General features: G+C 32.4%; 1 protein-coding gene across 1 annotated transcript in view; it reads left to right on the top strand.

The window, feature by feature from the left end:
* The window catches only part of LOC136982876 (SANT and BTB domain regulator of class switch recombination), a 71128-nt gene that overhangs the window by 35862 nt on the left and 18413 nt on the right, over nt 1–16853 (top strand). The window contains exons 6-9 of the mRNA XM_067279426.1: nt 204–357; nt 8709–8774; nt 8858–8995; nt 11936–11980. Coding sequence (XP_067135527.1) covers nt 204–357; nt 8709–8774; nt 8858–8995; nt 11936–11980 — 403 coding nt within the window. The remainder of the gene's footprint in view (nt 1–203; nt 358–8708; nt 8775–8857; nt 8996–11935; nt 11981–16853) is intronic.

The following is a 16853-nucleotide window of genomic DNA, read 5'->3' as shown; positions in this document are numbered from 1 at the left end:
ATAAATTTAAAATATAATTTTAAATTTATTCTATAAGTATTTTATAATTTTATAAGTATTATTTTTAATCTATATTATTGAAATTATATAATATAAAAATTTATATGAAATATTATTTTCCAAAATGTTAAGAACTTTAAGAAATGATTTCATTGCACATTATTGTAACTTTTTGTTTAAATAATTATGTTATTATATTGTAGATCCAAAATATGCAATTCATATATTAGTATCTGCTCATTTTTTACAAATGGAGAGTTTAGTTGACATTTGTCTTCAATATTGTCACAGTAATATGAATGCTATTTTAGAAACTTCGTGTCCTGTTGGTTCGCTGAATGATATTTTGGTTGAAAGGTAATACACATACACTTGTTTTTAAGAAAACTTAATTATTAATAATAAAAAATATACATGTTAATTAACTTACTACTTCAAAATTTAATTCTGTTATCGCTTTATATAATTATTTTTAATTAAAGTTGTTATTAGATATGAATTACCGTATTTTACGGACTAAAAGACGCACTTTTTTCTTCGAAAAATTGCCTCCAAAATTCAGGTGCGTCTTATACTCCGTAGCGTCTTATAGGTATTTTTTTAAAAAAATTGCTTAAAAATTAAAATGCGTCTTATAGTTCGTAAAATACGGTAATATTAAAGATAAAGTATTTTTAACTGAAATTACTTAAAATATTAATGATACATTATTTTGTTGTTACTAAATTTTTATTTAGTTAGATCAATGTTTTTGATAAATACATTGAGCCATTATCATATCTATGTATCTTATCTATATACATATTTATAAGTTGCCTAGCATATATGCCCTTTAAATTTCAGTGGGTTTTTTTTAATTAAAAATCCCACTTAACACCCTTTACTCAACCCCTATGAAGGGGGGCTTCAAACTTGAACCTAGTATTTGAGATACCCAAATTTGACAAAGTATATTGGAATGATCTTTGATCAAATTCCAGTCTTCAAATATTTGAAGTACTTGAATATTTCAATTGTAGAATTCTGTTGGATGGCAATTATTTTATAAAAATAAATTTGAAAACAAAGTCTGTTTTTAAAAAAGGAATCACCATTCATTCAATTTCAGTGCTCTGGAATACAAGCTTTTGATGACTGACTTTTTTTTTTAGGCTACTTGGTCGTCAAAATTAAAATTTTCCTTAAAAAACACAAAAAAATATCCAATTAAAAACACAAATTTAAAAAAAACACTAGGAACTGTTGATACCACAGACATCATCTTTCCTTCCATCCTTACCACTTGGGGATGGTAGAGCTTTATATCTACTGGAAATAGGTGCTAGTATATGCAGATGTTTAGGTGACCAATTGTTGTTTTTTGTGTTTTTAAGGGAATTTTTAATTTTGACGGCCAAGTAGCCTAAAATGAAAGGTCAGTGATCAAAAGCTTGTATTCCAGAACACTGAAATTGAATAAATGGTGGTTCCTTTTTGAAACCCTCTATATATCAAAGTCATGAACCCTCATTTTTTATTAAATTTTTGGATTCTTCATTGCAATTAATGGAAAATGGCAAAGTTTAATCAATTAATCGATCTGATTTTGAAACAAACACAATTCTGTAAGCCACATAAAAGAGGCTTTGCTAACACTCTGTCTCAAATATCCAGGGTATTTGTGTATGATACTGTCTACAACCTAGCTTAACCAATGCTGGCAAGATCTCTTTTGCCCTTGCATAAATGTTTAAATGAACACCCTATGTATATATATAATGTTTGTATGTGCAAAATTATATATAAATTGTTTTGATAATAGTTTATATCAATAGTAATTTTGTAATAACTTCAATAATTAATTAATTAATTATAATATTGATATATTCACTTTTTACTTTTCCGGCTGTTATATATAACAGAGGGAAAGTATGGCAATCAATCAAAAAAATGATTCTCCCCAACATTTTTACTTGGATTTAGGATACTTTGAAATGTCAAGAAATTCAAAAAAAAAAAATTGAAGGTTTCTGTATGTATGGATGTGTGAAGATCACGAATGTGGTACACAAAGAAACTGGAATAAATATTTACAACAGGATCTTTTATTTGCGTATATAGATACAGGAAGGGTTGTGGGATGCCAGCTATAATATCTCTATCTCCAACACAGGTAATATTAGTACGGAACCCGACAAAAATATAATGACATAAGCTTCAGGTCTCGTGACGACTATTCCGATACATAGATAATTATTTTACAAAGGGCGATTACAAACATATATAGACCTTAATTCTAAACTTATAATTAATTACAACTAATGAAGAATGATAGAAGAATTTAGGACAATAAAATAACGGATAGGAGAAGAAAAAAAAGGAATGGGTACCCAACTATTTTGGCGCTAATGTGATGAGGTGCACATAACGGTACATATAACGGTGTATATGACGAATCTCTTCTTAATGACGAAAAAAAACAGTCAACACTTTCACTACACATAAAGTTCCTTTGTCTTCACCCACGTGGTCTCGAAGACGTATTCGGGAGCTCTCTCTTTCTCGTCTTTCCTCCTTCAGCTCTGACTCAAAAGTGACTCCTTTGTTGAGTTCTACCCCTGAGGGCTGCGTACAGTCTTATTGTCCATAATGAGGTCACCTATTGTTAAGCCGTTAAGCACCGGTCAGGGAAGGGTTCCAGGAAGTAAAGATAATATGAATAGGAAAGAGAAGGAAAAATATATTCTAAGTTAAAATAAAATATAACTATATATTACACAAATGGCATTTAGCCACATATGCCCCCCACGAAACAGTCAGTTACCGTAGTGTAACTTCCGGTAATCGACTTTTTTGTTACGAAGATGGTAACTGTGGGTGGGGCCAGGCTTGTCACTACCTCCCTTACAAAGGTGTTGATAATCGTCCAAAGTTGTATCTTCAGATTGTTGTTTTTGCTGGTGATCTTGAACTGGAGCGGTTGGAGTATACCGGAGGTAGGCCAAAGGAACATCGTAGTCCTCTGTCTCACTATCCTCTACGTCACTAACAAGAGGGGTTGTCTTGTCATTTCTTTTCAAATTATGTGACTTTACAGGAAAAAAGCATGGTTTCAACCTGTCCGAATGGACAGCAAACTTTTCACGGCGCACGTTACCCTCTAGTTCAACTGTGACAGGTCCTAAAATACGAGAAATTCTAAAAGGTCCCAAGTATTTGGGAGAGAACTTTCCATGTTTCTTTGTAGTGCTTTTTCTTAACAACCATACCCTCTGTCCTTCTGCCCAGGTGCTATAACTACGGCCATAATTTATGCGTTCTCTATTAAGGGAATTCTTTTGCTTGCCATACGCGAAAGCGTTGTCACGTATAATATTCAAACAGTCAATCCATTTGTTTTTCTGGTTTTCATCCCCATTGATCATAGTATCATTACTAGGGAAGGTTCAAGGTAACTGGGGGTCATAGCCATATAAGAAGAAGGACGGAGCCTCTCTAGTGGAAGCGTGAGTTGTATTATTATAGGCAAAGGTCGCAGGGTTAACGAATAAGTCCCAATCCTTATTGTTGCCGCCCGATATGCGGGAGATGACGCTACAAATGGACTTGTTGAACCTCTCACACACCGAATTTGAGCATGGACGATAAGCAGTCGTCATGTTATGCTTGGTGTGCAAAAGCTCACAAGTCTCACGGAAAATCCTAGAAGTGAAATTACTGCCCCTATCGGATATGATGACCTCTGGGCAACCATAACGGCACACAATGTGATTGAATATAGCGTCACTAACAGATTGGGCCGATTGATCCTTTATAGGGACCACCTCTGCGTACCTAGTAAATATGTCGATGATAGTGAAGAGGTACCTATTCCCCTGTGGAGTCACACGAAGAGGGCCAACGATATCAATGGCTACTTTTTGGAAGGGAAACTCTGCCGTTTCAGTCTGTTGAAAAGGGGCACGATGCCGATGCAAATTAAATTTTTGACATGTTATACACTTTTGAATATAATGGCGGACTAAAGTGCGAACATTACGGATATAATAATGGCGATCAATTAGGTTGGCAGTTCGCTCTACACCAAAATGACCTGCGACATCCGAGTTATGAAAGGCCTTAATAACTTCGCTAACCATATTAGGGCCGACACAAGGTCGCCTCCAATGACGTAACCTGTATTGATCAGGCTTAACGTGAACCAATACGTTGCCTTCTAACTGAAATTCAGGTTGGATGCCATCGAAAGAATCCACGGGTTCAAGTGTACAAATTTTTTTTAGGTTCTCCTTCATTTTAGAGAAAAACTTATCCTGATCCTGAGACTCGACGACCCTCTCCCAGAAACTACGATCCTTAGCGCTCACATTACAATCTTGTGTATATCCAAACTCTCCAATGGGAATCTCAGGGCGCGAAAGCCAGTCAGCAACCGGGTTTAAATTTCCCTTGATATGACATATATTATAACTATAATCAGATAGTTCGATTGACCAACGCATCAATCTCTTGTTGTGATTTTGCATCGTTTTGATATAAGTTAACGGCTTGTGGTCGGAATAAATATTTACTTCATGGCCTAGGATGATTGGTTTAAAATGCCGTAGGGCTAGTATAATGGACAGACACTCCTTTTCAATTGTCGAATATCTGAGCTCTGCCCCATGAAACTTTTTACCGAAGTAACCGATCGGGGCAAATTTTTTTTCTCTCATCTGTCCCAGAACAGCGCCAGCACATAGCTCTGAGGCGTCGGTATATATATGGAAGGGTTCAGAGAAATCAGGGTGAACAAGAACAGGGGGTTGAGTTAATAAAAGTTTGAATTTTTGAAAGCTATTGTCACAATGATCATCCCATTTGAACTTTATACCCTTCTTAGTTAAATTGGTAAGGGGTGTTGCGATCTCTGCGAAATTTGGAATGAAGGCGCGGAAAAACCCAACCATCCCCAGGAAACTCCTAACTCCCTTTACATTTACAGGTGGGTTGACATTAAGAATGGCACTTACATTTTTTTTGTCAGGGAGGATGCCGTCACGTCTAATTATGTGACCTAAGTAAGAGACCTCTTCTAATATGAATTTGCTTTTACTGGGGTGTAATTTCAAATTAGCGCAGTCCAAGATGCTTAATATCTTATCAATAAGGGTAAGGTGTTCTTCAATAGTTTTTGAAAAAAGGACGACGTCATCTTGAAAGACGAAGCAATTTATTCCAATAAATTGGCCGAGGAGCTTAGACATAACATACTGAAAATACCGGCCGCTGTTTTTTGCTCCCTGGGGTAAATGGCACATTTGATACTTTCCCCAGGGAGTGGAAAAAGCAAATATAGGCCTCGCAGAGGGGTGAAGGGGGATCTGAAAGTAACCAGATTTTAGGTCGAGGACAGAGAAGTATTGGTTGCCATGAAGCTTGCTAAGAATTTCATCCACTCTGGACAGGGGAAATTTCTGGGGGCGAGTTACTTCATTGATACGTCTCAAATCTAGAGTCATACACAATTCCCCGTTATCTTTCTCCACGACATGGATTGGGGAGTTCCATTCTGAAGTGCTTTCCTCAATGATCCCTGCTTCGACATAAGAGGATATTAACCTTTTGAGCTCCTTTAAATAGCATTCTGGGATCCTATATTGACGGACGTTTATGGGGACTGGGGTCTCGATAATGGGTAGATGTTCAAAATCTTTCGTGCCTTTTAACTCAGATATATCGGAAGCGAAGCAGTGGGGATATTTCTTAAATATGTCAATAATTTTGGTTCTAACATCTTCGGTAAGCCCTTCTAAATTTGGTAATTTAACAGATACAGAGTTGGAACAGTTCAGTGAGTTACTAGAGGTGTTTAATCGTTGGGAGGACTCCTTCCTAAAAGCATCGTTAACCCTTTCCAGTAATTCAGGGAGTTTAGATATAATGTCAACCCCCAATATGCCTTCATACTCCAAGTTCTCAGGGAACCTTATATAAGCGATATCTATAGGGCAAGTATTACACAAGAATTTTATTTTAGTATGAAGGAGGTATTCGCAACTATTCACCGCACCGCTAATACCCCTAACCCCGAAATTAGCGCTCTCAATGCTCAGGCCCTCTAATATTCTTCTAGGAATGGCCTCAACTATAGTCAGATCGCATAAAGAATTTTCGGCACCAGTATCGACTAGGAACCTTATCTTCCTTCCGAGACTGGAGCCCTCAATTATGGGTAGACCCTTTTTGGAAATTATGACATCAGGGGTCAGATTAATTTTGGAATAGAGAGTATGGTACTGACCTTCACCATACTCCTTGTTCAGTTTAAATTACGCTTATTTCGGGTAGGACAATTCTGGGCGATATGGTCATGTTCGCCACATATGAAGCAAGCACGGCGCTCGCTACGATTAGTATTCCCTTTTTGCGTTTGAATTAATCGGTTTACAGAATCAGCTAACAACTTAACTTCCTCTTCCAGGTTCCTTATACGATCTATTTTGTGCCCTTTTTCCTCTCCCGGTATATCTTCTTCACTACCTTGATTGTTAGGAGGATGTTGGGAAGCGATGTTGATGTTCCTCTTGTCAGCTGAATTACTACACTCAGCCTCGATCTGCTCCTCGTTTTCTGCGAAGTCAAACGCTTCCTCTAATGTTTTAGGATTGCGCCTCAAAACATTGGGTTTGATTTGATTACTCAGTCCTTTCACGAATCTTTCCAAGATAACATTGTCCCTCAAAGTCGCCATATTGTTATTTACTTTAATTGTCCTGGAGAACAACGTTTTAACGCAAATTACATAGTCCGTAACTGACTCGTTAACATCTTGTCTAATGCTCATAATTTGATCGATTACATTCCTTTCTTTAGGGGCCTTCCTTTCGAAACATTTTACAAGATCGCGTTTAATATTGTTAAATGAACCTGGGTATTGTTCGAGGAGGCAAAAAAATGTATTTAGGGGTTCCCCTTTCAGGTTTGCCTGGAGGACAGCTATCTTAATGTCGTCGTTCCACTCGGCCAGACGTGATATGTTTTCCACTGTCTGAAAGAATTGTTGGATGTTAACGGAGTCATTCTGGGAGTTCGAGAACGTGGGGATCATCCCCAGAAACCCAGTAACCACAAGAGGAGGATTGGATGTGATCATATCGTTTGACGTAGTTGTCTCGACAGGATAGTTGGTCGCCATAATACCACAGACCTTTTTACAATAGCAAAAATAATACAAAGTCACGGATCGGGTACTGACCGAATAAACCACTGTCAGGATAGAGATAAGTTCACAGTCGAATTGGACCATTAATACTGGCATCCTGTCGCGGATGCCATTGTGAAGATCGCAAATGTGATACACAAAGAAACTGGAATAAATATTTACAACAGGATCTTTTATTCGCGTATATAGATACAGGAGGTTGTGGGATGCCAGCTATAATATCTCTATCCCCAACACAGGTAATTTTAGTATGGAACCCGACAAAAATATAATGACATAAGCTTCAGGTCTCGTGACGACTATTCCGATACATAGATAATTATTTTACAAAGGGCGATTACAAACATATATAGACCTTAATTCTAAACTTATAATTAATTACAACTAATGAAGAATGATAGAAGAATTTAGGACAATAAAATAACGGATAGGAGAAGAAAAAAAAGGAATGGGTACCCAACTATTTTGGCGCTAATGCGATGAGGTGCACATAACAGTACATATAACGGTGTATATGACGAATCTCTTCTTAATGACGAAAAAAAAACAGTCAACACTTTCACTACACATAAAGTTCTCTTTGTCTTCACCCACGTGGTCTCGAAGACGTATTCGGGAGCTCTCTCTTTCTCGTCTTTCCTCCTTCAGCTCTGACTCAAAAGTGACTCCTTTGTCTTAGTTCTACCCCTGAGGGCTGCGTACAGTCCTATTGTCCATAATGGGGTCACCTATTGTTAAGCCGTTAAGCACCGGTCAGGGAAGGGTTCCAGGAAGTAAAGATAATATGAATAGGAAAGAGAAGGAAAAATATATTCTAAGTTAAAATAAAATATAACTATATATTACACAAATGGCATTTAGCCACAGATGTTAATGTGTGGGGCACGATTTTGTTCACCATGTTTGAAGCTTAATAACTCCTGTGGATTTGTTGAAAATTTCTGAAATTTTGCAGGGAAGTTTCTTTTTTAGGGGGATTGATACTATTAAATTTTGGTGGTTAAAGGTCGAGTGAGTGGGAAGATAATCGTGGTCATGTGTGTCTTCAATAGGGTTGGACTTAATTACAATTTTACTTGTTATTAGCATTTACCATTTTCTATAAAATGCATCGCTATCCTCAAAATTAAACTTTTTGCCATTTTATAATAGTTAAAAATATAAAAAGTTTTTTTAAATAAAATATGATAACAGATGGTGCAACCAAAATTTTAAATATTGCTGGGAAAGTTGAGCAACTCATTACTGATTTATTTGTTATATTCATCACCTTTAAATATGATTTTATTATAAAATTTATATTTTAAAATTTTTTAAAATATTAATGTTTTAAGTATGTACTGTACTATATTCAAAAAATTACGTTGAATTTATAATATTATATTTGTTTATATTTTTTGAAAACGAAAGCTTTTTCTCTATTATGATATGATTTAATAGAATGCAGAAATATTTTTAAATGTTGTTAACACAAAAAAATAAATTTTAGAATGATTACATTAAGATTTAATTATGTCTTCTACAGGATTACATCTTTATTTACATTTACTGATGTTGAAGCACTAGAAGACCCAAAAGATAAAATAAAATCGTAAGATTATTCAGTTTTCATATAATAATTGAATACATTAATATTTTAATATTCATATATTTATGTTAAAAAATAATTTTTAGGAGAATGTTCAAAGTGCTATGTAATAATTTAATAAAACAAGATTATTCTAAAAGTGATGATTCTCTGATGAAATGTTCTATTTGTGAAAAAGTATTTCTTTTTAAATTGCAATCTACTATTCCTTGTAAACCAGCAAGGTAAAGTATTTATGAGTATTTTTATCCAATATTCACTCCAATGTTTTAGTTTTTAAATTTATTTTTGCTGTAAACGTTTCAAGATTTCAAGCCAATACCTGTTTTGTTTATTTAAAACATTTATTGATATTTCTAATAAGCTGTTTTTAAGTATTATTCATTGTACAGCAAAAATATTTTTGCTGTACAATGAATAGTAAGCAAATAGTAAGCAAAAATATTTTTATTGTATTATATATTTTAATCTTTTGTTACATTACTTAGAATACATAATAATTTGTATTCAGAGTATGATTCATTATTGTATATTCTAATAGAAATATAAAATTGAGTACAGTCAAACCTTGGGTTTCGATTGCCTCTCTTTTCAAACAGTATGGTTTACAAACAAAATTTTGAATGCCATTTTGTCTCAGTTGCCATATGATAACTCAGTTGTCGAATAAGCTACTTAGCAAGAGCCAGCCCCAGATCAGAGAGACAGACAGTCAACTTTATATATTCTGTGTTAAAGGATGTTAACAGCCTGACCAGTCAACGACAGGACTACCAATTCAGAAGTTAATGCATTAAGATTGCCTTGTGTCATTAGGCATCATGACATGAACAATCAATGACATTGTTATTTACATTAGATTTCAATGCACATGCGGGTAAAATACTACTTTCGTTTTTCAGTACACATCACAGTTGAATTTAAATCAAATTAATTAATAACAACTGGCACTCACATAATATAAATGACATCCACAAATCCATGTTTAAAGGTGCTTAACACAAAAACCAAAAATTTATTAATATAATATTAATATTTATTAATAGTAGGTAGCCAGTTAATTAAAACTAAAAATAATAAAATTATAATTAAAACTGATTTTTACACCAAAATTAAAACTAAGAAATAAAATTAAAAATTAATTAAATTAAAATTTAAATTTAAATCAAAGCAATTGAAACATATTATTTTGAGAAGTATGGATAAAGTCTTGATTGATTTGGTTATATTTCATCCTGGCAGAGTTGAAGCACTTTTTTTGTAAAGTGATGGTTTCTGTTGGCAATGACAGAACATTTTGCTTTATATATATATAAACTAGATATAGATAATATTATATTGCATTTGTAGGCATTTTTGTGCATAAAATACAGCTAAAAAAGGTAAAACAAAGGCTTTGTTTTGTAAATCAGAAACAAATTAATCCATTTTACATTATTTCTTATGAGAAAATTTATTTCAGTTTGAGAACAAATCAGTTTTCAAACAACTTTTGGGAACAAATTAAATTTGAAACCTGGGGTTTGACTGTATTCGTTAAAAATTTTAATTCCAAAATTTAAAATTTCTGGACACAGGCCAAATATGCGCTTAAAATATAAAATAATTAAAATTCAGCCTGCCAAATTCAAAACTAGTCATTTTTCTGGAAACCAGATATTTGGTCCTATACTGTGTTATTTTGAAAATACATATATATATAATTTACTTGATAGTAAATTTTACTTTATGTATAAATTTTCTGACCTAGAAATTTCCAGGAAATTTCATAATTTTTCCTGTTTTGAATCTCAGAAAAACAGTTTAAGACTCAAGATTTTTATTATAAAAAAATTGTATTAAATTCTTTGTATTGGGGAGACATTACAGCATCTTACCAATATATCCTATACCAAAAAGCCTGAACATATTTTTTATGACCTCATTGACAGTAGTTAATTAACTGTACAGTTTGCAGAAGTATCAAAGAAAATTTTTTAAATAGTTAGCAATTTATTTTCTAGTTTTTGTTGTAAATTTTTGTTTACGTTTTTTTTTAAAACATCTCTTTATTGTTGTCTGTTATTAATTATGTTGTATTGTAAGCCTAAAGTTTTATGGGTATGGCATACAAACTGTGTATGTTACTTCACGTTCATATCATATTAACCATTTAATCAGAAGTGATTTTTAAGAATTTTAATATTGTAATGTTTGATTGTTACTTATTTATAGTTTATTTACAAGTTTGTTTTTTGAATATGGATGTTTTATTGTGTTTTATTTACATTTTAGGATATTAGTTGGGGTTTTAATTGCACTTGAGCATTATAATTTTCCTTATTTAAAATTGAAAAATTGATTTTTGATTAATGCTTTGGTGCAAAATGCCTGAGTTTTTAGGAATGCGTTATTGAAATTAAGCAGATGATGATTGTACAATAATACCATTATATGATTAATATGACTATAAACTAAGTACACTAAAGAGTGACAAGCAATGGACATGTTTATTATACTTTATCGTTCAAGTGAGTTCATTCAATAATTATTATCTTCAGACAGTACATTACTAAACATTTTGTTTGCATTTGATATATATTAATTTTCATATAATTTTTGGTTATATTTAATTAATAATAATTATATTTTTTGTTTAATTTAGGTTTAAATTAGAATTTTGTAGGTATTAATTAAGCCTAAAATTTGTTATAATAAAACTTTATTTTAATTGAAAACCTATATTTAATTAATTGCATAAATATTAAAATAGCTATAAAAATGTGTTGTAAAATAATAAATATAACTAAAAACTAATTTTTATGATTGAAATTGTATAGTCCTGGGAATTCATGAGACTTGAAAAATAAAGTTTTGAGTCTTGGAGATATAAAAATAGCTGAGACTTAAAAAATTCTAATAAACACATTATACAGAATATCCAAATGTTAAAAGTTATGAGAAGTAATATATAAATATCTAGTTAAGGTGTAGTTTCTATCATTAGACACAATAATTCTAATATTTGTAAATGTAAAATTGATGCAAAACTTTCCCTATTTATTTCTCATTAGAAAAAATTCAAATGAGATTTTATTATTTGATAATGAATCATCCTGTATGATTTTACATCATTATTTTGTTATAAATATATTAAAATTGAGTATTTAAAATGTTTTGTTTAGATTAATAGTTGGACAAAGAGGACAATTGTTATTTTTCCATACAAAGTAAGTTTAAAATTTTTATTTGTATTGTTAGATTTTTGTATGTATGATAATATAATCCAATTATAACAAATTTACATATAAAATTTTTGATATGAAAAATATTAAAAATTTCTAAATTAAAAACAGCATAAGATAGTGAAGATTATTGCTTTGTAATGGTTTATTTCTTTACATTTGAAAATAAATCATTTAAGAAGCTCTTGATATTAGATTTGTGATTTGTGTTATATTTGTGTGCTTATGCACAAATATAACACAAAATATACATTTATTTACTTGTATCTGTATTTAATATACAGGATGAAACAATATAAAAATTCTCAAAATTCTTTAAGCAAAAATATGTTTTCTTAGTTCTTACAATTACTTCATTGTATTCAATTCCTCTTTTTTTATGAATCAGTATATCTATCACTCTTTTATTTTTGGGTGTAGCCTACAGACGTTCCACAGTCATGAAATTTACTTTACATGCTCTCAATACCATTAACATGTTGAAGCATCTTCATTACAGTACAGCATAATTTTTGTAGGAAAAATGAATACTTGACATTCAACATGACAACAGCCATTCAGTCAAGTTTTTAAATGTTGAACATGATTTATTATTATATAAATGTGAATACGAATGGTGCAGAATGGCTTGAATATACTAAATATTTTTCCTAAATATTCAGTGCTGAAATTGGGTATGGGGTGTGCCTGTAAAATATGGTAATTGAAGGATAATAATCATTTGAAAATGTTAATTAATTTTATGAATTGGATTCTTAAGAATGATTTAATTTTAAAATATTTCTGAACTATACAAAATTTTTTTCTTTGAAATATATTCCTTTTATATTCCGAAATTCCTTTTGAAATATATTTTGAAACCATATTCACATGATGACTGGATGGCCAAGTGGTTAAGCTGGCAGCCTACAGTACTGGAGGACCCAGAATAGAATCTGGACAGATCAAAAAACCCCAGAAATTTTTCAGAGGGGTGGTCTGTCCAGATATGTCAGACCCCATCTCACACCACCTGGCCACCTCATTGTGGGCTTGGCTGAACCCATAATGAGCTTGCTAAAAAAGATTTTCTAGTGCTCACAGGATAGAGAGAGTTTAAGATAATTTTATTTACATACGTACTGTACATTTTATATCTATATATATAAATAAATGAGGATGTTTTGTTTGTTTGTTCGCAATACCCATCTAGGCCATTCAACTAATTGCTACGAAACTTGGTAGTTCCACTCAAATACTTCTAACAAATATAATTCTTATAAAATAAACAATATAACTTGAAAATATATATATTATATTCATTTAATTACTGCGACAATGATATAGTGCAAAATAGACGCGCTATATAATTATATGACAGGTAGCACACAGCACTTGCCTGCATGCAATTGAAAGTGTTAACCTGTGAAAAATTTAAGTATTTAATTTTTCCATTTCTGAACGGTACTTTCTTAATTCTAATAAGTGCCCTCAGTAGCCTAGTGCATAAAACCACTGAACTCTGGTAGTTAGTCGTGGGTTCAGGCATGGCCAACAGGCTGGCCATGTGGAGTTTTCTGGGTTTTCTTCCCCTAAATAGGGTCCAGCTTCCCATAAAAGATTTCATAGGATGCATCCCCAGCAGATCACTCATGTTGTGTTGCAGTAACGAAATAAACCAAACTAATTCTAATGAGCAATTATTTATTGTGACATCATCACAATGGGCTGCGACTTTTTGTCATAATGTTCTCAATTTTTTAGTGGTAATCTTGCCCCTATTCATCATACTTTTCCTGTTTGCAATAGAGTCATGCCGGTCCATCGATTTAACTTTGTTCAAGGGAAAGTTTTGAATCGAAGTAATGTGACATCCTTGTCTTATTACTTCAATTCAATGTAACAAACCTGAAGTTCCTATGTAGTTAATCTCGGCCTTCTACTCCTGAGCTTTCTACACCTGGTCCATCTTTCATGTATCTAATTTCTTTCTCGAGATTGAGGAAGGACAGACAACAGACATACAGATGGATAACAGTCAAAATTTATAGGTTAACAATTTTTTCAAATTGCAGTCCAACAATTTTTCTATAAACTTGATATTTACGAGAACATACTTCCCACATAATTTATACCAGGCCTGGCCAACCAAAATTGTTTTGTGGGCCACTTTGATCATGCATAACATTACGGTGGGCCACAATTTAGGCAAACATGCTTTTAAAAAAGTAAAACAAATACAAAATGAATAAGATTTTATTGTTATACTAAGAGTTTGTACTCGCACTTGCACATTATAACAATGACACATGCAAATTTTCATTTATTTAATTGTTTTGGTATACACATAATGGGAAACAAAAGTTTTAATAAATATATAATATCGCTTAGCGGGCCACACAATTTAATGTGACAAGCCGCATGCGGCCAGCGAGCCATGGGTTGGCCACACCTGATTTATACAATCTGTTGCAAAAATATAAACACTTTATTATAACATAAAATAATTAATACCCAGATAGATGCTTCTTAACCTATGCAAAAACACCTTATCTCACTGAGAATTATTTATTAACCATAATGAGCATTTTTAACCTATTCTACAGGCCATCTTCGGAACAGCCGAATGACTGAGTGGTCAAAAGTGGCAGCCTACCGCTCTAGGGGACCAGGGTTAAAATCCAGATGGGTCGATAAATTCCCAGGAATTTTTCGGGGGGTGGTCTGACTGGATAAGTCTGGCCCTGTCCCTCACCACCCAGCCATCCCATTGTGGACCTGGCCAAACCCATAATGGGCTTGCTAAAAGAGACTCTCTTAGTGCCCACAGAAAGAGTAAAAAAAAAGCCATCTTTGGGTTTTTAAAAATTATGGAATATTGATAATTGTTCTTTTTTTTTTGTATAGAACAGTTTAGAACACATTTAAAATACAAAATTCTTTGGAATATTGAGCTATTTGAATTCAAAGAATAAATTACAGTAATATATCTACAATTTAAAATAATAAAATAGATTTAAAAAATGTTGGTTAAAAGTTGAAAACATTCATTATGGTTAATAAATAATTCTCAGTGAGATAAGGTGCTTTTGCATAAGTATAACATAAAAGAAATTATTCTCACAGTTTTACAAGATTTTTTTTATTTAAGCAAGTCATACAAAGTCTTTTGGACATTAAGGTTAGCAACTCAATTACATGCGGAGCCATCACAACCTGTCTAACACAGATTGCTTTTCAAATGTTAATAGTTAGTAGCAGTTGACCATCCTCTCTTCTGGGAGGAGGTCAACGACTACTTTTGGTCGAATTAACTCTAACTCTTTTTTGCAACCCCTTTTCACGTGCTTAATTAAGATGTGGGACAAACCAAAAATAATTTTAAAGCCAAACGAATTGCCGAATTATCGGACTATCGGAATAGAATTTTTTAGAAGAAAATACGCGGCCCTGAGCAGACTCAAAATTGCAACTGCCCGCTCAGTGTCGTTAGGTTATAGGAAACAAAAATTTATTTAACGTATTTAAAAAAATCTTTTATGCACTTAAAAAATCCCTCTCATTACAAATTCAGAAGCCAGTGTTGAGTAAAGTTATGTACTCATGCCATATTTTCATTATTCGCCAAAATCTACCTTATCCGAATTGCATTTCCTTCTACAGAGTTTAAAAATAAGTATTCTAAGCATCCCTGCGGTTTTGGCTGTTTTCTAAGAAAATCACTAAAGTCCTTTTGCAGGGGAAAACACATTACGCAGAGGGATTAATCTCTCAAGCTGACAACACTGCTGCCGCTTTTAAATTCAAAATATATAATTATTAAAATTAACACGAGATAGTAGCGTAACCTTCTACCACTAAAAAAGATTTCGTTTCTGACCATTTAGTTATCCTGGTTATAGCCCAATAATTTGGCAGATTATTTGGTTTTAATTAACAATCGGGTTATGGAGTTGTCGTTTACAAAAATATTTTTTTACTTGATTTATCTTTAAATAATTTCATAAACTTGAGTTTAATAAAATTACTTTAATGATTTCATAGCATATTGTTAACGTTAAATCACATCTACATCTTCCCATAAATGTATGTTTAAATTGACTACAAGTATAATTATTCCATATAGTAAGTGTTATTTTCATAAAATGTGTGATTACTTTGCTTGTGAAATATCCATTTTTTAATCTTCTCTTATGCAGATTATAATTGTGCATTAATTGAGAGATTAAAAAAGTAAACGAAAATGTAAACTCATATTTACATATAAAATTTACCAAATAAATTAAAATATTCGAAGTGTTGTAAAAAGTACAACACGTAATTGCTTGTGAGAAAGATTTTCACACGCTTCCCAAAGGTTAACAACTTTGCAACGATGTTGGTTTTTATTCATCTGCAGGAAAAAGTTCCTTTTTATTTATGAAATCATTAATAAAATATTATTTTACTTATATTATTTGGAGTACTGTATATTTATTTCAGATTTATTATTTTATTTTGAAATCAATATTTACATATCTCGAAGCATTAAAAAATAAACAGTTTCTGATAATGATAAATATCCGAGAATAGCCAAATTAGTGAAATCAGCATCGAAAATCCCGTTCCCATGAAAGAGAGGATCAATTTTATGCCGGGCACTTTCTCCTGATAGAGCATCAGTGTTGGAAAGAATGCTTAATTCGCTTTTGATTGTTAAAGAGGGACTGAACATGTATGTATGACCAAAGCCCATATCTTGTACCTATTACAAAGGACGACTGAAGTTAGCTTCCTCGGTGCATAGAAATTATCAAGAACGATTGGAAAATGAAAAGAAGTTAAAAGAATAAGAGAAACGGAAAAAAGAGCACAGAAATGTTTTGAAGAACAACAAAAG

Source organism: Centruroides vittatus, unplaced genomic scaffold (assembly GCF_030686945.1).
Source record: "Centruroides vittatus isolate TY-2023 unplaced genomic scaffold, ASM3068694v2 contig_874, whole genome shotgun sequence".
Lineage (NCBI taxonomy): Eukaryota > Metazoa > Arthropoda > Arachnida > Scorpiones > Buthidae > Centruroides > Centruroides vittatus.
The sequence above is the reverse complement of the archived record's forward strand: the minus strand, read 5'-3'. Positions and strand labels throughout refer to the sequence as shown.